The sequence below is a fragment of the Platichthys flesus genome, chromosome 21 (assembly GCF_949316205.1).
Source record: "Platichthys flesus chromosome 21, fPlaFle2.1, whole genome shotgun sequence".
Classification (NCBI taxonomy): Eukaryota; Metazoa; Chordata; class Actinopteri; order Pleuronectiformes; family Pleuronectidae; genus Platichthys; species Platichthys flesus.
Genome location: NC_084965.1, coordinates 6,813,101 through 6,837,551, shown reverse-complemented (window position 1 = coordinate 6,837,551; position 24,451 = coordinate 6,813,101). Strand labels below are relative to the sequence as shown.

General features: G+C 41.0%; 1 protein-coding gene across 2 annotated transcripts in view; it reads left to right on the top strand.

Moving 5' to 3' along the window:
* plod2 (procollagen-lysine, 2-oxoglutarate 5-dioxygenase 2) overlaps positions 1-24,451 on the top strand; it is a 41,569-nt gene that overhangs the window by 2,737 nt on the left and 14,381 nt on the right. For both annotated transcript variants that reach the window (XM_062379665.1, XM_062379664.1), the window contains exons 2-4: positions 19,153-19,244; positions 20,100-20,236; positions 22,882-23,045. In XM_062379665.1, coding sequence (XP_062235649.1) covers positions 19,153-19,244; positions 20,100-20,236; positions 22,882-23,045 — 393 coding nt within the window. The remainder of the gene's footprint in view (positions 1-19,152; positions 19,245-20,099; positions 20,237-22,881; positions 23,046-24,451) is intronic.

Below are 24,451 nucleotides of genomic sequence, written 5' to 3'. Positions count from 1 at the left end.
TCATGGTGTCTCTGACTATGCTGACATATATTTTTGTGTACTTTTACTGCAGAATTTCTGAGAAAATTAAAGGGCAAATCTGTGAAAGTGGCCCAATGGATTCATAACGTTGCCATATTTGGAAGCTTATTAAACAAATTCATCGAGAGGTTATAAGCTATTTCAAGTCGATTCCTGTTCATGGTGTCTCTGACTATGCTGACATATATTTTTGTGTACTTTTACTGCAGAATTACTGAGAAAATCAAAGGGCAAATCTGTGAAAGTGGCCCAATGCATTCCTAATGTGACCATATTTGGAAGCTTATTTTAAAATTTTCATTGAGAGGTTATAAGCTATTTCAAGTGGATTCCTGTTCATGCTGTCTCTGACTATGCTGACATATAGTTTTGTGTACTTTTACTGCAGAATTTCTGAGAAAATTAAAGGGCAAATCTGTGAAAGTGGCCCAATGGATTCATAACGTTGCCATATTTGGAAGCTTATTAAACAAATTCCTCGAGAGGTTATAAGCTACTTTAAGTGGATTCCTGTTCATGGTGTCTCTGACTATGCTGACATATATTTTTGTGTACTTTTACTGCAGAATTTCTGAGAAAATTAAAGGGCAAATCTGTGAAAGTGGCCCAATGGATTCATAACGTTGCCATATTTGGAAGCTTATTAAACAAATTCCTCGAGAGGTTATAAGCTATTTCAAGTGGATTCCTGTTCATGGTGTCTCTGACTATGCTGACATATAGTTTTGTGTACTTTTACTGCAGAATTACTGAGAAAATTAAAGGGCAAATCTGTGAAAGTGGCCCAATGGATTCATAATGTTGCCATATTTGGAAGCTTATTAAAAATATTCCTTGAGAGGTTATAAGCTACTTTAAGTGGATTCCTGTTCATGCTGTCTCTGACTATGCTGATACAAATTTTTGGGTACTTTTACTGTAGAATAACTGAGAAAATTAAAGGGCAAATCTGGGAAGTGGCCCAATGCATTCATAATGTTACCTTATTTGGAAGCTTATAAAAAATATTTCTGAGAGGTTATAAGTGACATTGAGTGGATTCCTGTTCATGCTGTCTCTGACTAGTGGCCCAATGCATTCATATTTGGATGAATTTTTAAGATATTCCTTAACAGGTTATGAGTATTTCCAGTGGATTCCTGTTCATAGAGCCTCTGACTATGCAATGTCCACATTAAAATTTAGAAGAAACCTCCTGTTGTCAGACTCATTCCACTTCAACATGATAGTAGACCATCTCTGAGTGTCAGTGACATTATATCAGTAAAGACTGAACTAAATTTTCAAAATGACTCCCCTTTAAACTGAAGAGGGATTTAGTTTTATTTTTTAAACAATTAGTTACTGAATATCATTTTGGTGTCTTACCTTCCCCCATGTTGTTAGATGTACTCTCAAAAAAGCATTTCCAAATATACGTACAAGGATATGAGCTGGAGTGTGTCAACTTTACATATGTCAACTTTGATCAAATCAAATCAAATCAAAGTTTATTGTCACATGCACCTATGACAGCGGCATCGGAGCAGTGCAATTATTGTGACATGGCAGGCAAACATCTACGCAGTAGGCGACTTTACAAAATAGAAAAATTACATACTAAGTAACATTACATATAACATCTAAGATAACATACAAGATCACAGTCACTTAGTACTAGAGAATTAATAAATCAAACAAAAATAGAGTAACCACAAAAGGTTTTAATGTTGCAGGAAATAAGATTTGTTTAACAGAATGAATAATAATATAGACTGTTCATACACTTTCTTGGCAATAAAAATTTCACATGGAACTAAAATAAGATATGCAGCATATTTCATAGAATACAAGTAGAACATCAATACATTAGAAAACATACTAAATTATGATGGCTTAATTGTGTTGTTGAAAAATGTTTTAATACTGATGTATTCAATGGCTTTCCCTACATTAGTAATATTTATACAAATATACAATGAATACAAAAGTGCGACATCCTCTGTCCATAACCCTCAACAAGAGAAAGGAAAAAATACACATAAAAACCCTAATAACAGGGGGTGAAAAATGTAGAAAACTCAGAGAACGCCAAATGTAAGCGGTAACTGCAGGTGGAAGTTTGGCGCCAGATCCTCTAGTCTCACATTGACCGTGACTCCTCTATCTTGCCGGAGTTTCCTCTTCCCTCCTGACCCGTTAAAGCTGACATGGATAAAAGAGTGAAAGGACCCTTCAGGAGCAGTTTTCAGGATGCTTACTCCAGCCATTTTTGACTCTTTCACTGATCACTGTGTAACAGAGTTAAGAATGCACTGTATTTATTTTATTTATAATTTGTATTTGTGAATTTTATTAAGTTATTACTTTATTTAGATAGTGCTACTTGTGGTGCTGATGTTGCTGTGTACCACCTTTGTGCTCCCTGAAAGTTTGTTACTTCCTGTTGGACCTCAGTTTAGTTTTTCATCACTGAGGACTTTTGTATGGAGAAAAAGGAGGTTTTAACAGTAAACCTATGTTGGTGTCTGCAGGTGTCTGCGGTTTCTGTAGGTGAATAAAGACCCAAAAACCAAATCCTGAGTCACATTTCTACATCCGTTACAGCTGCAGCCCCCCACTCACTGTCCCCTTGTGCTCACACCACGTGGAATATAAGGGAACATAATATTACCGGTACAGTGTGTGTACACCACGTTCCACATTATTATGCAAATTGGATTTAAGGGTCTTAAACATTCATTTTTTAGTTTTTGAATTAAACTGATGGATGGTATTGTGTCTCAGGGCTATTTGGATGATTGAAATCAATCTCAGACACCTGTGATAATTAGTTTGCCAGTTGAGCCCAATCAAAGGAAAACTACTTAAGAAGGATGTTCCACATTATTAAGCAAGCTACATGTTTCAGGCAAAATGGGGAAGAAAAAGGATCTCTCTGCTGCTGAAAAGCAGCAAATAGTGCAATACCTTGGTCAAGGTATCACAACATTGGATATTTCCAAAAGAATTGCGCGTGATCATCAGACGATGAAGAAATTTGTCACTGATTCACAGCACAAGCGGGTTCGTTCAGACAAAGGCAAAATAAGGAAGATTTCTGCCAAACAAATGCGTAGGGTTAAGAGAGCAGCCACTAAAATGCCATTGAATAGCAGCAAACAGGTGGTTGAAGCCGCTGGTGCCTCTGGAGTCTCGCGAACTTCAAGATGTAGGATGCTCAAGAGGTTTGCAAGTGTCCTTAAACCTGTTATTCGGCCACCCCTAATCCAAGCTCACAAGCAAAAAAGGTTGCAGTGGGCTCAGGACTACATGAAGACTAACTTCCAAACTGTTTTGTTTACGGATGAGTGCTTTGCAACCCTTGAGGGTCCTGATGGATGGAGTAGAGGATGGTTGATGAATGGCCACCATGTCCCAACAAGGCTGAGACGTCAACAAGGAGGTGGCAGAGTCATGTTTTGGGCCAGAATCATGGGGAGAGAGCTGGTAGGCCCCTTCAGGGTCCCTGACGGTGTGAAAATGACCTCAGCTAAGTACGTAGAGTTTCTGACTGACCACTTTCTTCCGTGGTACAAAAAGAAGAACCATGCCTTCCGAAGCAAAATCATATTCATGCATTACATGCATCATGCAGCAACTGCCAAAAGATTACCAAGAAAAGCCGGCCACTTTCCGCGCATACTGCAAAAACAAGATCACTGAAAAGAAGATCCGGCCAGATCACATCACCAACATGGACGAGGTTCCGCTCACCTTTGATATCCCCGTGAACCGCACCGTGGAGAAAACAGGGACCAGAACGGTGTCTATACGCATCACAGGGAACGAGAAGTCATCCTTCACTGAATGAACAGGAGGAGGATGGACGAGGGGGGCTAACGACAAAACTGTATCTGAATGTATCAGATGAGGATGATGACGGTTACTTCTCAATGTTTCATAAAAGAGCAAACATCTCCCGTCAGTCAGGACAAATTCAGCTGCCTAGAGCTACTTCCAGCCCCCAGCATATGCCAGATGAAGTTAGAGAGCCATGGGATGCGTGCCATCCTGAAAGTCCTTCCGAACAAGCTGCGATATTTAGCCGGGACATTTCCTTTACAGTCAGTGATTTGTGTCCGACTGTTAGCGGGCCACAACTGGAGTCTGCAAACTCTGATTCATTAGAAGGTGACTCTGAAGAGGAGTGGACTATTGGTTGCCCCATGTTTGAATCATCGATGTGCAAAAGTGTCACAGTGAAGTAGAGTGCAGGTAGTGAGCAGAGCAGAAAGGTGACGAAGGACCCCCAACAGAGACTGACTGGACAGATATTGTAACTGATATTTAAATATGAAGAGAATGACTAAATGAAATAATGTGACACCCAGCGGGTCAAAATGCTGACCAATCTCAGCCAATGGCTATCCATAGGCTCTCCGCCATGGCGAAGTGAAGTTAGAAAAATCAGAGCGAAGAACTCTCCCTGGAGCCCGGAGAGGAGGTTCCACTGGCAAAGAAGGCGGTACTATCTGTCCCAGTCCATCAAAACGGAGAATCTCACATTTAAAACTAAATCCCTCTTCAGTTTAAAGGGGAGTCATTTTGAAAATTTTGTTCAGTCTTTACTGATATAATGTCACTGACACTCAGAGATGGTCTACTATCATGTTGAAGTGGAATGAGTCTGAAAACAGGAGGTTTCTTCTAAATTTTAATGTGGACATTGCATAGTCAGAGGCTCTATGAACAGGAATCCACTGGAAATACTCATAACCTGTTAAGGAATATCTTAAAAATTCATCCAAATATGAATGCATTGGGCCACTAGTCAGAGACAGCATGAACAGGAATCCACTCAATGTCACTTATAACCTCTCAGAAATATTTTTTATAAGCTTCCAAATAAGGTAACATTATGAATGCATTGGGCCACTTCCCAGATTTGCCCTTTAATTTTCTCAGTTATTCTACAGTAAAAGTACCCAAAAATTTGTATCAGCATAGTCAGAGACAGCATGAACAGGAATCCACTTAAAGTAGCTTATAACCTCTCAAGGAATATTTTTAATAAGCTTCCAAATATGGCAACATTATGAATCCATTGGGCCACTTTCACAAATTTGCCCTTTAATTTTCTCAGTAATTCTGCAGTAAAAGTACACAAAACTATATGTCAGCATAGTCAGAGACACCATGAACAGGAATCCACTTGAAATAGCTTATAACCTCTCGAGGAATTTGTTTAATAAGCTTCCAAATATGGTTACATTATGAATCCATTGGGCCACTTTCACAGATTTGCCCTTTAATTTTCTCAGAAATTCTGCAGTAAAAGTACACAAAAATATATGTCAGCATAGTCAGAGACAGCATGAACAGGAATCCACTTGAAATAGCTTATAACCTCTCAAGGAATATTTTTAATAAGCTTCCAAATATGGCAACATTATGAATGCATTGGGCCACTTTCACAGATTTGCCCTTTGATTTTCTCAGAAATTCTGCAGTAAAAGTACACAAAAATATATGTCAGCATAGTCAGAGACAGCATGAACAGGAATCCACTTGAAATAGCTTATAACCTCTCAATGAATATTTTTAATAAGCTTCCAAATATGGTCACATTAGGAATGCATTGGGCCACTTTCACAGATTTGCCCTTTGATTTTCTCAGTAATTCTGCAGTAAAAGTACACAAAAATATTTGTCAGCATAGTCAGAGACACCATGAACAGGAATCGACTTGAAATAGCTTATAACCTCTCGATGAATTTGTTTAATAAGCTTCCAAATATGGCAACATTATGAATCCATTGGGCCACTTTCACAGATTTGCCCTTTAATTTTCTCAGTAATTCTGCAGTAAAAGTACACAAAAATATATGTCAGCATAGTCAGAGACACCATGAACAGGAATCCACTTAAAGTAGCTTATAACCTCTCAAGGAATATTTTTAATTAGCATCCAAATATGGCAACATTATGAATCCATTGGGCCACTTTCACAGATTTGCCCTTTAATTTTCTCAGAAATTCTGCAGTAAAAGTACACAAAAATATATGTCAGCATAGTCAGAGACACCACGAACAGGAATCCCCTTAAAGTAGCTTATAACCTCTCAAGGAATATTTTTAATAAGCTTCCAAATATGGCAACATTATGAATCCATTGGGCCACTTTCACAGATTTGCCCTTTAATTTTCTCAGTAATTCTGCAGTAAAAGTACACAAAACTATATGTCAGCATAGTCAGAGACACCATGAACAGGAATCCACTTGAAATAGCTTATAACCTCTCAATGAATATTTTTAATAAGCTTCCAAATATGGTCACATTAGGAATGCATTGGGCCACTTTCACAGATTTGCCCTTTGATTTTCTCAGTAATTCTGCAGTAAAAGTACACAAAAATATATGTCAGCATAGTCAGAGACACCATGAACAGGAATCCACTTAAAGTAGCTTATAACCTCTCAAGGAATATTTTTAATAAGCTTCCAAATATGGCAACATTATGAATCCATTGGGCCACTTTCACAGATTTGCCCTTTAATTTTCTCAGTAATTCTGCAGTAAAAGTACACAAAACTATATGTCAGCATAGTCAGAGACACCATGAACAGGAATCCACTTGAAATAGCTTATAACCTCTCAATGAATATTTTTAATAAGCTTCCAAATATGGTCACATTAGGAATGCATTGGGCCACTTTCACAGATTTGCCCTTTGATTTTCTCAGTAATTCTGCAGTAAAAGTACACAAAAATATATGTCAGCATAGTCAGAGACACCATGAACAGGAATCGACTTGAAATAGCTTATAACCTCTCGATGAATTTGTTTAATAAGCTTCCAAATATGGCAACATTATGAATCCATTGGGCCACTTTCACAGATTTGCCCTTTAATTTTCTCAGTAATTCTGCAGTAAAAGTACACAAAAATATATGTCAGCATAGTCAGAGACACCATGAACAGGAATCCACTTAAAGTAGCTTATAACCTCTCAAGGAATATTTTTAATTAGCATCCAAATATGGCAACATTATGAATCCATTGGGCCACTTTCACAGATTTGCCCTTTAATTTTCTCAGAAATTCTGCAGTAAAAGTACACAAAAATATATGTCAGCATAGTCAGAGACACCACGAACAGGAATCCACTTAAAGTAGCTTATAACCTCTCAAGGAATATTTTTAATAAGCTTCCAAATATGGCAACATTATGAATCCATTGTGCCACTTTCACAGATTTGCCCTTTAATTTTCTCAGTAATTCTGCAGTAAAAGTACACAAAACTATATGTCAGCATAGTCAGAGACACCATGAACAGGAATCCACTTGAAATAGCTTATAACCTCTCGAGGAATTTGTTTAATAAGCTTCCAAATATGGTCACATTAGGAATGCATTGGGCCACTTTCACAGATTTGCCCTTTGATTTTCTCAGTAATTCTGCAGTAAAAGTACACAAAAATATATGTCAGCATAGTCAGAGACACCATGAACAGGAATCGACTTGAAATAGCTTATAACCTCTCGATGAATTTGTTTAATAAGCTTCCAAATATGGCAACATTATGAATCCATTGGGCCACTTTCACAGATTTGCCCTTTAATTTTCTCAGTAATTCTGCAGTAAAAGTACACAAAAATATATGTCAGCATAGTCAGAGACACCATGAACAGGAATCCACTTAAAGTAGCTTATAACCTCTCAAGGAATATTTTTAATTAGCATCCAAATATGGCAACATTATGAATCCATTGGGCCACTTTCACAGATTTGCCCTTTAATTTTCTCAGTAATTCTGCAGTAAAAGTACACAAAACTATATGTCAGCATAGTCAGAGACAGCATGAACAGGAATCCACTTGAAATAGCTTATAACCTCTCAATGAATATTTTTAATAAGCTTCCAAATATGGTCACATTAGGAATGCATTGGGCCACTTTCACAGATTTGCCCTTTGATTTTCTCAGTAATTCTGCAGTAAAAGTACACAAAAATATATGTCAGCATAGTCAGAGACACCATGAACAGGAATCGACTTGAAATAGCTTATAACCTCTCGATGAATTTGTTTAATAAGCTTCCAAATATGGCAACATTATGAATCCATTGGGCCACTTTCACAGATTTGCCCTTTAATTTTCTCAGTAATTCTGCAGTGAAAGTACACAAAAATATATATCAGCATAGTCAGAGACACCATGAACAGGAATCCACTTAAAGTAGCTTATAACCTCTCAAGGAATATTTTTAATCAGCATCCAAATATAGTTACATTATGTTCACATTGTTGATTTTTTATAGACTTGCCCTTTAATTTGCAGTAAAAATACATGATAAGTTACATGAGCAGATACGCCATGAAGGTTTGAAAAATAAAAAAAATAAAAATAAAGTTGTATTTGTAGTAATTTTAGGCCGTTTCAGCCAACCAAGCTATTTTACCGTAAAGCCACAAGTAGACGCGCAAAAAAAATCCGGTGGCGGCTGGCTTCTCAGATGACGGCTCACTTTACTGCAGTGCGCAGGAGTCGTTAACCTGTTGTAATGTAATGCTGGTGGAGCAGAGCCAAGCGCCACCGGCTCTTACCGCTGATTGCTCAGACCTATAGAATAAAGTACATGTAGTGGTGCTCGCCCACGGCAGCAGCAGCGATGCGTCACGGTTTTATTGACTTGTGTGTAAAGCTTTCCCCAGTTAACATGTTGCTGGTGCTAAATTGCTCTTAATTGCCCAGACATCATTTCAGTTAAACACATACAGTCTATGGTTAAACACAGCCCTTTTCACTTTGCATCTTGTAGGAAAAGTGTGGATGTGTGGAAATCTGCTTCTGTCCCACAGATGCATTTTGTTGTGTGCCATCATCAGGGCACAGCAGCTGCCCCCCCCAGTCTCTCACACAGGCTCCTGTATTGTCCTCCGGTCTGGGGGACTCGGTGGGTGTCCTCCACAAAGCAGCCACTTTAAACTTTAACATGGGTTGTTAAAAATGTTTGCCTGAAAAACGCTACGAACTACTTGGAAGGCTCATATCACCGGGGAACCGTGAACGTTCTCTGAATTCATGTAAGGCAGCGAATACAAAACCTCCCACAATAAAAAGGATTTGGACGAAATCGGTAAATGGAAATGTTCTCCCTTTATGTGACTGAGTGCAGTGAACATTTAATAACCTCCTATCAAAGCAGTTTATTTGGGTCATATTCAGTTTTGTTTGTTTCTACTGCAGCTGCGTTCACTGAGGATTTTATCAGGTGCCATGTTTACGGCGAAGGTCTTTAGGCTTATAATAGTCATTAAAAATAGACTTTTGCGTTTTTCAACCTTGCAAACAGTTGAATTTAAATTTCCAGACAGACAAGATCGAGGCCCAGGAGGCAAAACGTGAGCCATACGTTTTCAACTGCGTCATAATGACTAAACCATGTCCACCAGTAATCAGATGTTTGTAGACCAATCAGGGTCCTGGCGTCAGGAGCACTCATGCACAACACCAACCATATATAGTGTGAGCATCGTGGCGTATCAAACTTCATGAGTCATTTTCCATCTTTTTATTGTATTTTCCAGAGAAAACTAGAAGTAACACGAGAAGCAAACAGTCTGAAGGACTCGGTACGATCGCTGTGAGTCGCGTCCAGCTGCTCCGAGGCCCGCGTGTGAGTCTGTAGAAAGACGTCAGCTTATCTGTCATCCACCAAGATGTTCATAGAGTCACTCCACTGTTGGGTGGGGCGACACAAAGCCCAAACAGTGGTGGGTGCGACACCAATATGAGATCCACGGAAACCATTTACGTGACATGTAACACAGGTATTCAAATTCCCTTGTCTATGTTGACTGTCAGCTGTGTGAAGAGACGGAGGGAGCGTGTCACTGCGGTTTCAGGCTCGATACTTATAACTCTCTCCAGCACAGATGTGACCAGTGGTATTCAGCACTGACAGGGGTGGTGGGGGGGGGGGGGTCTAACAGAAAGGCAGAGCTCTACCAGTTCCTCACCTCCAAGCACCTGGTCAGTGGCTGTGCACAGTGAACAGCAGACGTGGCTGTTGGTGTGTCCGTTTTGGAAAGTTACAAAAACTGGGTGGTGTGGAGTCAGACGGTCCAGCCCTCTGAAAGGAGCCTTTCACTGGCTGCTGACTGGCTGCGTGAGCAGAGTCCACAGCGGATTTAACGTGTAGATCTTTTTGTCTGCGTCTGCCGGCTAAATATCTCTTGATTCAATTCTGTCATATGTGTTGCTTAAACAGATACTTTCTAATATCGGTATGCAAATAGGTAACAAAAGAAAAAGAGTCAAGATAATTCAGAAAAACATTTCACGTGTCGGTAGTATGTTGTGTTTGTCTTCAGGAAAAACAAATGAATAGATATCTGCAAAAGTCAATAGAAGAGATGGACCCAGGAACTTTATTTGTCTTTATTAGACATTTTCTCCAATTTCCATGAAGCTATTAATTAATGGATCATGATTAAACCAACACAGATATATTATGAAGACTGATATCTGAGTTTTTAAAATATGTTTTAATGGGCCAGTTGGGCCTAGGTAGGGGTATGTGTTCTATTCTGTGCCTTTCTAGGTCTGCTGAACATCAAGATATCACGATGTGAAAACGGTAGAGGTTGATTTAAACCAGGCCTCGGAGGATTCACTGCTCTTTTTATTGCAGCGACATTATGAGTTATTATTCACTCGGTGGAGACACTGGTATTCCTGACAGTAACTGGTGTGTAATTCTGGGTAAATGTTTACAGGAGACTGGGACAAACACCATGATGATGCGGTCTGTCCTGTGGAATTGGCGTCTTTGGATGTGACCTTTCCCAGACTTCACTGACATGTCAACAGGCAGCGTTTTATAGAGAAAGAAAAGGAAACTCCACCTTAGATTGCCCGGGACTTACACACTGGATAATGGAGCTCTCTATTGCCTGTAATTCCAGAGTAACAAACTAACAAACCCTGTTGGCAGGGAAAGGCTGTAATCACGCCTCAGAACATTGTCACTTTATCCCCACAAGGTTGATCCCGTGCCTCTGTTTCAGCCAGATGTGCTGTGTTGTCTGCTTGTTTCTTTTCTTCGCTGTGTCTGATGTGTTTTCTTCCAACCGTGAAACCGATATCAACAGCAGGATATGCAGCAGCTTTCCCAGGATGCAACACTTACGCGTACGGAAAGCAGATCACATTTCAGCAGTGGACTTGTCAGGATCATGGTACGAACATAGAAGTTGTGTAAATAATGAATGTCTGGAAGAGGGACTTGAGCAGCTGGGGATCTTTAAAAGCTATTTTGGCTGAAATTCATATTGATACAGCTGTGAGGTCAGAAAGTTCAAAATTCTTAATGTCCGTCCAACTCATAGCTTTGTTTTGAGCTGTTATCATTAGTAACTGTACATGCATTAATCACCAGAGGCTTTGGAAACGGGGGGTGAGATGTACTTTCACTTCAGTACTGTACATTGTTCATCTATTTTAACTTTGCTTGAGTAGATTTATTACTTTTACAATGCATTTTGTTAAATATTCACATAGTTTTTAATTATTAGTAATAATTAGGACATTAGGAGGAATTTGTCCAATCAGGGCGGGGAGGTAACTTTAGACCCCGCCTCCAGCAGCAGCAGCATCACTGGTAATGATGAAACAGATTTGAAGGAGTCTGAGACTCAGATATAATGATGTACTTTTACTTTGAATACTTAAAATTTAAAAGAATTTGCCTTTAATCAAGTAGAAAACTTAATGTTTGATTTTTACCTGAGTACATTTTTGTCTTTATTTTTCTACTTCCTCCACCTCTTCAAACAAATTATCCAGCTGGGAGGAACGAGCAGATCCCAGACGATGCTCTCCAGGGAGCCGCTCAGTGCTTAATCTTTAAAAAGCAGTTTAAATTCACTCGCCAGGTAGAAACAGGAGCTTTTTCAAGGAAACAGCATGTGGCTGCACATGAATATACCTGATTCAGATCACCTCTGCAGGGAATATGATCAAAACACAACAGCTCATATCATTAAAGTATATTTTGCTTTTCCAATCCAAGTAATTTAAGCAAAAAAAAAACAACAAAGCACACTGTTGTGGTAAACTCTTAATTGTGTTTTTATTCAAATAAACCAGGTGTGTTCCTGTTAACAAAGAATGCTTTAATGTGCAACACTAAAACGCAGAGTGTGGCCGACAGAGGAAACACAACCCAACAGGAAAGGTCATGACACAAACCAGATGAAATGAAAGTGTTATTTCTACATTATGATGTTGGTTTGTTTTGGATAAAGTAATTAAACTGTTCTTGATTTAAAATGACGTGTGACAAGACTTCAGAGTGGTTTCCTGGCCCCGTGCTGGTGACATGGTGCCACATCCTGAGGCTGAAGAGCCTGTGGTTTATCACATGTAGTTGAAAACACACCCTCTATCTGTAGATGCACTCCGCTGCCCTGTTGTTGTGGAAATGGTGTGTTTCATCCATCATGGTGGACTTTGACTCAGTCACCCAGCTTATCTCTGAGCTATTTGGATTTCTAGTCCTGTGTGTATGCATCCCTTGAATCTGGTTACTACAGAAATATCCACAGATTTCCCTCTTGCTATAGTTTCACTTGGCATCCATGCTTCTCTGGAGGTTTTCTAGACCCCTCAAAATGGAGACGTGGACACAGGGCATGCCTTGGTTTAGTTTGTACATGGCTATGTGATGCATTCTCAGGTGTGATAGTATGGACAGACATTATTTCTGATTCGCAGCTACACAATCCTCCAATCGCCATTGATCTCCTTTTAATGAAGATGTTTAAATACGTGGTCTGAGGCTAATTATATCCACATGGAGTATTGGCATTCGTTAGGACCATAGTATTTGTAACTGTAGCTGAAATGGAACATATGCATGTCAGGAGGCTCCTGTCTTTCAGATGTCAACAAAACCACTGACACTGCTTGTGGTTACATTAAAAGTCGGACGTATAGCTAGAAAAAAACCCAGTTAGTGTAGGTTGTGTAGTAAATGTGTCTGTTATAGCTGAGGGCTGAGAAATGAAGGGATGGTGGGTACTGTATGTGAGGCGTGAACAGTTTTGGACTAAGACGAGATTTGCATCTGTGTTTCTCCCTCATATATACATTCAGTCCAATACACACACAATATATATACAGATGTTTTTTTATCTGGTATCAACAATTCAATGAAGTCAGGGTTATGACTTTGAACTTGTTTGCCGTTATCACCATATATAAGAGATGTCAAACTTAAGCTGGCTTTTAACCCCACCTTTAAACGTGGTTACTCAGAACAGATGTAAACACGTTTGATTTCCATCGGGGTATCGATCAACAGTGTGAAAACAATGTGACAGTCCTTTTACTAACTCAAGCAACTTAAATGAACTAAAGCAACTTGTTTAAATCCTAGAAAAGGTGCTTTTGGCTAATCCTACATGACACATCTGCAGTATCCACATCAAATCTTATCCTGTCCCATAAATGTCTACTGATGCAACACGGCTGAGAACGTTCCCTTTGAGAGAAAGTTGTTAATGGGATGGGTTTCAGTTTGTTTCAGCAACACAAGACGTTTCAGCTACACAACCTGGCAGGTTGGGTCAGTGTCAAAATTTGGCGAAAGCTCATGAGCCCGGCAATGAAAAGTCAAAGCCTGGGAGGCTGTTAAACTCAGCACATTTTAAAAATGTCTTACCACTCGCTGTGTACTGTGATCCTGACGTCTCCTTTCATTATTATTTTATGTGCACGGAAGAAACACACAGGAAACCTTGAGTTAAAGCTAAATGTAAAGTTAAACCCTGAGGTGAAAGTCTGGATGAGGTGACTTGTGGTCGTCTCCATTTCCATCTGCCACCGGATTGGTCAAGCTACTTTGGCCAATGACTCAACAACTTGCACTTCCCTTTGGCCCCACAGTTCACTTTTCTTTCTTTCTTTCTTTGTGTGAGACTTACAGGTATAAATCTGTTTATTTTCCCTTGATGACCAAAATAGAGCAGGGGCTCTGTGCTCGCTGTCCAGGAATCTCTCATCAAAAGAGGAGAGAGCCGGTTATCCTTACGTTCAAGGCCAGGGCACATTCCCACGATTCATCTTTACGTTCTGCAAGAAATGCTTACTTAGGCTCGGCACCAGCCAGTGAGTCAGGACCTCTACTCATCTAAGTGTGAAAGTTTACCTAGACGGCTGATCCGCATGTGGTGCAGAGAGCGAGCGTCTCAGGGAAAGACCACTCGGCGTCCAAGCCCATTCTTGGAGAAGAGTAACGGCGGCACTGTACCGGGCTACATTCCTCTCCCCCCCGCTCTAGGCTGTTCATACAGTACTGACAAGAGGACATGCTTTATTTACTCTGACTACACACTCATCCTCTGAAATCGCGGCTGTCTAGAAGCTTCTCCTTTCGAGTGTCTGGAAGCTTTTCCTCATTATTCCTCTAATTACGCTGTTTACGTCAAAAAACACTTCAAGAGAACTGGACATCTGGCATCTGGCATTCATGTGCAGACAGAAAATGTGTTGTTTTGTTGTCCTCCAAATGTTTTCTCTCCGGCTGATTAATCTGAGCAGCATGAATCTCATCTCAGGTACCATTAACATAGGCTCATTCCTATTTCTCTGTAGCGAGTCTGAATACAAAAACATCTCAAACTTAATACAATGAATTGATATCAGGCCTGCATGTTGCATGAAAAAGCCTAAATGGAAGTTTCTTATATATATTATTAGTTCTATATATTTAGTTGGATATGTTATTTATAATATATTTTATAGGTAAACTGAAAATATCAGAAAGAAAGATCTTTTTTCGTTTTCATTGTTTCTGTTATAATGGTTTGATTATGACATCTTACGAATCACTGCCAAGTCTTATTTTTATGAGCAACTGAAATATCGGGATATAGATATATCAATATATAGAGTTACCATCTATATATGTTTGAGGCTATGGGCTTAAAGTGTTTCGTATGTTTGCCTATAGTTCCAAGTAATACTGTATACTATATAGTGGCAGTTAACATTTTTCCAGACCATAGTGTGGTTTAGTTCTTTCTGCGTTCTTTTTAACCTCTCTGGCAGCATTTGGTTCACATACTGTTTATTTCAATATAGAATACAAATCTGCTTTTTAAGACCAGAAATATAGTTGAGATTACTTTTCCTTTTCCACTTGAGACCTGAGAGAGTGATGCTGGAAGAAACCTCATCTCCTTTTATTACACCACATTGTAAAATCTATGCTCCATTAAAGTTTTAATGCAGCATCTGAAAGTGCACATTTTGGAGATGGTGAACATTAGCTAAGGTTAGCTGTGTAAAGATAAAGTGTGGATGAAAAAATTATCTGCCAGGGGTTTTGTTTTCTGTATAAAAAGGCACCTATACATTTACAGTGTGTGAGGTCAGTTCCCTTTCAGCCTTCATCCATTGCTCGTTGTGCAATTCAGCAATCTGTTGAAAAACAGCGTGCCGATAAGGAGGGGACTTCCAGGAAGTGATGGAAAGCCCTAATCAAAAACTGGAGTGGGATCGGCTTATTGTCAAACGGCAGTTTAATGTAACACTGAGAGAGACAGAGATAAATGGCCTCCGCTCGGCAGTGAATTGACACATCATAATTATCCCCTTGGCACTTTGAGTCGAATTTGGTGACAATGCTGTGAGACGCAGCCAAGAACTCCAGCCTCAATCTTCACAGCTGTGAATTCTGAGTGAGTCTTTCACCACTAGAAACTGGGTGAAGAACGAAGGAGACTTGGCCGAGTGTTAATTCAACGCTCGTAAAATAGCAAATAAAAAATGTCAATCTGCAGAGGTTTGCATCCCCAGGCCGTATTTATGCTGGAGCTACTTGTTGGGATGCACTCATGTGGACTGCATGTTTACCCCAGAGGAAAGTGTGTGGATCTATGAGGTCAAAGAGAAGTCACAGAGGGATCACGGGGGGGGGGGGGGGGGCGGTTTCTCTGTTATCAGGAGCAAGTCTGTGTTTCTGTTTTTTATCACGAGTATGACAGTGAAGGAAAACTTATAGTTGACAGAATTTAAACCCTTTGCTTTAAATCACACAAATACAAACAAAGCGGTTGGAAGTGAGTTGAGTTCATTGCACAGATATATATAAAAAAAAACATATTTCCTGGATGTAATCGCAGTATTATGTTAGGCAAACATTTCAGGCCAAGAGATCCCAGCAGAAAATACTCAAGGCACCAGAATACTTTCCACTGAGTCTCTCTCTATCCACGCTTGAGGGTCGCGGGTTGGCCAATCACAGCCGACATTAGATGCCTTCTATAAAAAGTCCAAATTCACATTAGGGGGTGATGTAGATGTGTCTTCCATCTATTAACACAGTCTGACTTTTGAACCTAGAGGGGAGGGGTGGGGGGGTAAGAAGTGCTCTGCTTTTGATTCTGGGAACGCAGAGTAAATCCCAGGTGACCTGAGCGGGTTGAAGGCTTCACAGCGCTCGAGTAAATCAGAGATGACGAGTATAGTGATTTTTAACTCCATTCTTTTACACACATCAAGCCGGTGCAGTGATTTTGAGAACCGGTGTGTTGTGTTGTAGTTTCTTGATCTTTTCCAGGACTTTTGGCAGCAGCGTTCTGGATGAGCTGCAGCCGTCTGGTTGGTTTTTTAGTAAACACTGTTGTAACAGTCTCACCCGCTGACAGTAAACACATGGTAGTTGTTCTGTGTTTATTTCAGAAAGGCATAATTTTTCGGGCTGATCCCATAAATGTCTTTACGTGGCTGCTGAAGTTCAGAGTCCTAAACTACACAAAGACTTCAGGATGATTTGCGATTTTTTTTATGTCACAGATTCAGGCTGAGCACTGACTTTTAATCTGTCCTCTTTCAGGCCCAAAACACTTATTAATGTTTAGCCGTAGAAAGTTGTACAACACGCTCTTCTAGGGAAGTAGGGCGCCTGTAAAACTTTCATGTAACCATTAAAACAACCTGCATGGAAAATGCATTTCGCAGATGTACGAGACACCGTCCGCTCCCAGCACTACGCTGCATCATCCCCTGCCTTCAAGCCAAGTACAAGAACAAGGACACACCTGTGGCACAAAGCAGCCTCTGCGTTCCACCACGCTGCGCTAATGTGAAACTCATGTTGTTCTTATTCTGACCAGTTCCTAGCCATAATAAAAGTAATAACTTGAATTTTTGTAAGGCCTCTGAAGACACCCACGATGCTTTACATGTGTCAATAGAGACAGAAAGAGAAAGGAAAGTAATTCACCAAAACAGGACATGTGCCATCTGAAGCTGTGAGGCTGGAGGCGGACGTGGGTGGAGGGGGGGAACTATTTCCAACCTGTAAGAAGAAAGTCTGTGTCACAGCAGTTGCTGGAATCGCTATTAGAGCCATGACAGGGCCACAGGCTAGACTGGGATGAGAGAATGGCTAAGTCACAATGATAGGAAAAGCTGGGAAACGAGCTGCTTGTAATGTACTTTAGTGCGGAGGAGTGAGTGGGAGGTCGAGGATTTGGGTCCAAATGAAAAGGCGCCTATATATCGTTCACCTCTCCAATGTAAAATAAGACAAATCCACCGTAACTTGATTTTATGTCCAACGTTTGAACGTCCACACAGACAGTCTGCGTCTGGTATATATTCAGACACTATGTCAACATATTTGTTCTCCCTTGTGTGCCATAACTTTCCCTTTCATGGCCGCAGCAGAGGCTTTGAATGACCAGTGGGAGGGAGTCGGGTTGTACTTATAGACTGTTCATAAAGATGGACGTCTCCACTTCCTCCCATTATCCAGACGTGAAGCTGAAATATCCTAAATATCGGAGCCAGAGTCTGTGTTGTAGCAAATCGGGGGAATGGCGGTATCGTAGTCCCGCCCATATGCGCGAACTGGCAGTCACCAGTCAGCTGTCAATCGTGACGTGTCAACCTGTTGTTTATTAACCTGTCAAACTGTAACTTATTAAACTGATCTGAAAACTTTCTAGAACATTATCTGTTCAAAAATTTGAACCGATGTCCCATCTGCTAACATGGAGAAGACAGGGTATATGATCTATATTGTAGCCAGATCAAGATGCTTTGGCTTAATTTCTAGGGAGTCGTTACAACGAGTCTAGATGGTTCAAATCATCACATATCTAAAATGTAATCTGTTATCGCTTTATTAGTTTCAGATGTAAGATTCTCTGTGGAGTCAACAAAAAAAGTAATCCACACACTCCAGGCTCATAAAAACTGCTGTTAAATGAACTGATACAAATGTGTTAATCTTTAGGTCTTTTCAAGGCCTCTGCTCACCCTATGGTTCCTCTGACGCTTCCAACTCTACTTGCCAGTGAAGGGTGGTAAATAATTTACAAGGGGATTTATTGGAACATAGTGCTGCATATTAAATAGGAAGCAGATCGGCTCTGCAAACATGAAAAGCAAAAATTAGTCTTCAAGTGGCTTTTGAAGTCGTATTAAAGGGTTGTCAACTTTTTTTGTTGGTCTGTCCAAAATACGAACACACAACAACGTTTAGCGCATTTTCAAATAATCTGTTCACAGCTGGGTAGGAATTAGTGCCCCTCCCCACCCACGTGTTATAATAGTGTTTTACGAACCAGAACTACTTCCCTCCGTGGCCCACATCAACAGATCGCCTCCGCCGCCGCTCGGATCAAAGCTGCATCCTGTGAACACAAGAAGTGAAGACTTGCCTCTCGAGCTTCACATCCAGCGTCAGTGATAATTTGTATTTGGTCTAACCCTTCCTGAAACCTCAGACTTTCAGCGCTCACGACCACTGGAAATGTCCTGGAGGTTTGTGGGAGTTCCTCTAACCCAGGAAGATAGAAACCATCGAGTCCAGGTTTAAAATACACGCCTCTGTTATTGAATCCAATTAAAAACTACAGCTCTGTTCCTCCGAGGCCCAAACCAAATGGTTACCAGTTTGTTGACTTAGGTCTGAGGTTTACATGGAACTCGCTTCACTGAGGTATAAATCTAAATAATCTAAAATAGGTACAAATGCATGTAGCCGGATTCACAACTAAAGAGAGGTCACAAGCTTTCTGCTGAAACAGTTTATTCCCAAATCCCTGTAATTAGCTGTGTAAATATGCTCTCCTCTCTTTTTCAGAAAAATTGCTTGTCTTAACCGTAGCGACACAGGAAACAGATGGCTTCCTCCGCTTTATGCAGTCCGCAAACTATTTCAACTACACCGTGAAGGTAAGGATCCCTTTCTCCTCTTCCAAAATTACAGTTTGTCCCAGCACACAATGCTACACAAACACACACACACACTCACACGGTAGCCAAATGTTTCCTTTTTCAAAACACAATTCACAAGATTGATTAGGCCCATTAAGGGAAAACAGTGAGGTGCGGCAAGCTGCAATAGGAGCTCTACGGCGACCGCTGCCGAGTGTGGCTGCAGAATTCCCCTCTGTGGTCAAAAGCAACAGTAAAATTAAAAAAACATAGCTTTTTGTGGCGTGGGGCGCCGAGTTCACAGCCGCTCACGTTTCCTCAGATCTCTCCTCACTAGTTTGTATTCCACCTCCTGCAGACACACACTTGCAAACCCTGACAGCTCAGGTGTTTCCTCAATGCCTCAGGTAATTTGGACCTATAAGATTATCGTAAACTCCAACCTTCATATTTTTCTCTCACCAATTACCTCTGTGTGTTTGTGTGTGTGTGTGTGTGTGTGTGTGTGTGTGTGTTATTCATGGGTATGTTACAAGTTTGTTCTGGCAGCTTTTACAGACAGAAGTGAACACAGTGAGTCATTCTAGTAATCATTGGACTGGATAGCATAACGGATCCATTGTCCAGACAAGATTCTTTGGCCTATTTTCTTGAGTCAAGTGTAATTGTCATGATGACAGTGGACGGGCCAAACTCACGCCCCCTTAATTCCGGAGAAGGTCTTGGAACATTCTTGCATATTGAAAAAACGAGTGAAATCCTTTTTGAATAGAGATTGTTTTAATCACTGCAAAGCTTCCTTTCTGGGAATTTTGGTGTCAGACCAGTTGACGTCATTTCTCCACAACTTGTCCTTCATGTTTTCTGTCTTAGGTGTTGGGAATGGGAGAGGCGTGGAAGGGCGGAGATGTGGGTCGTTCTATCGGTGGAGGGCAGAAAGTCAGACTACTGAAGGAGGCCACGGAGGCTCTGGCTGACCAGGAGGATCTTGTTGTCCTGTCCGTGGACAGGTACGTTGATCACCAAAGATATTTTTGAAATTAGTTTAATTTTATTCTTTACGTGCTTTCCCCCCTCCCCTTCTTTCTTTGTCGTCTTTGCATTTTCTTTATAATCTGACATATTTATCAATTCAACTTTTCAAGGACCAATATTTTTGCAGCCAACAAATATACATATATATAAACAATAAATCAGATTTATATAATTTTTCTGTGTTTTTTCATTTTCTTTCCATGAGAGATGTTCATCTGCTTCCATGCCAAAATGAAACTATTACAAAGAAGGATGCAAAACCTCTCCAGTTACAGTTCAGGTCTATGTATTTAAAGTGAAAACTCATTTTCACTACAGCAGCCTGTAATAGCTGCTTTGCTTCCTCCACTCGTTCATGCAGAGTGATCATTACAGGGCATCAGCAAATATAGGAGGAGGGTAATGGTCACGTGCATGTGGCTGAATTATGAGTTTTGAAGGCCGATGGAAAGTTGGAATGAGGTAATGAGAGTGATTTGGGATAATAACAGCTCCGAAGGTCATAGTTCCTCAATTGAACAGGAGATGATGCTACTTACTGTAGCTTGACACAACTTGCACAGTTGTCACGCCCCTGAAACAGGTGATTTTTATTTTTGTAAAAAAATGTTTTTGTTGTGTAATATATAAGATCCACACTTCATAGGAGATGATGAGACAATCATGTGCAATTTAAATCGATAAAGCAACTCTGACACCTCAACCCTTCTGATAACTGATATATTTGACTGAACTTCTGAGCATGTGCTGAATCTCAGAAAGGAAGATAAGAAGATAAGTTGGTTTATCAGAGGAGCCATTAGAGCTGTGTTTGCAGAAGGACACTCAGTGCAGCTCTAGACTCTCCTCTGGCTTCTGTCCTGCCAGCTATTGATTTACAACACAAATTAACTCTTGAGTTGAGTCTCAATTAAATGGTTTCTACTGAGCGTTCAGTTATACTAAAAAACAAAACTTGTGTCATGTATAAAGTGCTCTGATTGTGCCCAAAGCTGTTTGCCTGCACTCAGCCACAATTAACTGCTACTGCACAAATGTCCTGTGCTTCAGTTTGAGTCAGTCTCCTCGCATCACTTATTGCAGATGTCTGCAGATTTCTGCTCTCGCTCCAGGTTTTACGTGGACCAATGAAAACGTCCCAACATACACACAAATCTAAGACCTCTGGGAGAAAATCTATTTTAATGGTGCCATTATTTCATTAAAGGTTTTCCTTGAATTTAATTATGCCTGTGTCCTCACTACATCCTTGGTTTTCAAGTGGTATTTACACGTAATTACACCAACACTGTTGCTAGGTAAGAAACCACTGAATTGATGGCGACGTGTTCCTAGGGTGTCTGCGTGTCAGAGTTTATGAATGGAAAAAGTTAAGAAACACACATGCTCAGCCATCCTGCCCCAGAGCTCGACTGTCACCACACAGCGTGTGGGAGCGCAGCGGGTATTAGAGAGAGAGAGAGAAGTTTCAGAGGGAAATCTTCACAGAATCTGAAAGTGAAATGAAGAAATGATGCTCGCAGAAAAAAGAAAGAAACCACACTCTTGAGTTAAGAAAGAGAAAGTAACTCCTGAGAGAGTGTAAAACAAGCCAATATGCTCCCTGGCCAGTTTGGTCATTATTGTCTGGTAATTACGGTTTTAGCGCCGGCTGTTCGTCTGACTCCGTTCTTCTCGTGACTTGTTGGTCTGAGGAAGCTCAGATTGTATAAAGAAGAAGTCCTGCTTTTTCTGGAACCTTATGTAAACTGGTGTGTGTGTATTTATCCACGGTCACTCGTAGGCGGACAGCGGTCCAGACCCACACCCCCGGTCCCAATCGGGCTCAGCATTATATTCAATAACTCATTCAGAAGATATTTAAACTTGACAGAGCAACTTCAATTTAACTGGTGCAGCATTTCTAGCTTTTATTGCTCTGGGTTTGCGGCCCAGGAAACTTACAGACCAATCGCACAGGTTGTAAATCATCGCCCATGACGCTGCTCAGCGCGGCATCGACACTCGAGACAGTGAGGGAGAGGAGGGGACACGAGAAGGGACAAGAGGTCAAAGCTGGAGAAATCAGCAGAGAAAGGGAGGGAGTTGGATTTAAGAGGAAAAACGGAGCAAACGAGGTGTTTAAAGCTGTTTGAGTGTAAAGACGTGATGTGAATGTGTTGAAATGTGAAACACAAAAAAGGCAGACACCAGTCCAGATTCAACATCAGTGATTCCTGTGACCAGCGTGAACCAGCTCTTTTACTACGACGACCTCACGCCATAAAGTAATTAAAGGAACATGAGGATTTTCCACGTCCCAGAAATAACTGCCCTTCCAGTGATTGCAATGCTTTTTAACAAGTCACCACAGAGTCACCACACTGCGTGCATCAACACTGTGTCTTTGTGGGTAAATGTCTGGCACAGCAGGGACCTTTTGACGGGGCAGTCCAGGAATGCCTGCAGAGACAATCGCTCACTCACAAAGAATGTCCACTGTTTACATTTAGATCTCTATCCGTCTTACACAAGTCAGAGCCTAAGGTTGTGCTTCTGAGGTAAAGGTAGTGAAACTGTCACACTGCCCGTAAAAGGATCAAATCTGAAATGATAACCGCATTTCACTTCTCCCCTTCAGCTACGATCTTATCTTCGCCGGGGGACCGGAGGAGATTCTCAGGAAGTTCCAGCAGGCCAATCACAAAGTGCTATTCGCTGCAGAGGGACTGATATGGCCGGATAAGAGACTTGCTGACAAGTACCCCTCGGTCCGCAGTGGGAAACGCTACCTCAACTCTGGAGGTGGGTGCAAAGAAATTCTAAATATGATGGAAATGCCGGAATGTTGAACATCTCCTCCCGGACATGTTAACACTTTGTCGTCAGAGGCCATTTGTGACCCTCAACTACTTGATGGTCAGGTTACATGTAGCTGCTACTTTATAATGTGGTAATCTGAATTGGTCTAAATTCTTAACCCCATTTTTTAGCCCAGACCCTTCCGGACTCAAATACTTGTCTAATTGAGACAAGTCTGGTTGCCACAGATTTTACGATGAGGTAGATTAGTGTTAATCTTGTAAATCCGACACCTCCCTGTGTGTGTGTGTGTGTGTGTGTGTGTGTGTGTGTGTCTGTGTGTGTCTGTGTGTGTCTGTGTGTGTGTTTACATCTTCTGCTAACAGCTGTCAAATCTTAAAGACTTGCAGACCGAGCAGGAATTCAGAGGGCGGGCTAAACACAAGCTACCCTTATTGTAGCCGATGTATGGTGGTGGAGAGACAGACCAGTGTTAGTTTTTGAATATGAAACCACCAGACTTCTATTATTGTGGAAGTACATTTACCCCCGAAACGCGGCCTCCCAGTGGTCTGTCCTCTCCCAGTGGACATGCGCGGACAGGAACCAATTGTCAACACTAACTGCAATCGTTTATCACCCTTGATGCATTGTTTGAGTGATCATCCTCCTTTTCCTCCTTGATATTTCTCCTTCATGTGTACAGCTGTTCCAAAGCATAACATCAGTGTGACTTCAAGTGAACTTTCTATTGATCAAATTCATAGCAGCAGTTATCTCTGGGGCCTCTGGACAGGACTGATGGACTCTTTACAATATTATTTACAGAGGCCCAACATTCCCCCGATGAGCGAGGCTTTTGGCTAAAGTGAAAAGGAAAAACTTTTAGCAGGAAGAAACCTCGAATAAGTTTCCCTGCATTTTGGGAGTACAGTGTTCCAGTGGGGTGATGGTTACTGTTAGGTCTGTTTGATATGATTGCGCCTGATTATTGAGCATTTCGAATTCTCTGCTGGATTTTACAAGGAGCCGCTATGTTCTGGATCAGCAGGAGTCGTTTAACTTGTTTTTCTGCATCTTTTTTCGACACAGAATGTTGGGTATATCATCTGTGCCCTGAGTACGTGCAAAGGATTTAACAAAGGATGAGTATATCCTAAAATGACAGGACCAGCTGCATCCTTGCCCGTTCTTCAGGACACCGGATTACTGCCTTCCCTGTGGTCGTCAGGCCTGACCTCCCATATTGGAGCCTGGATGTCTCAGGCTGATCAGAGACTTTTTTTAGCATTCATTGTCATTGACATGACATGTGGATTTGTCTTGGCCCCCCGAATGTCCTGCAGTTCCTATAAAATTGTAGGTTTTGATCGCGCTCCTATGGATCCTGCCCAAGTGACCATCAGGGA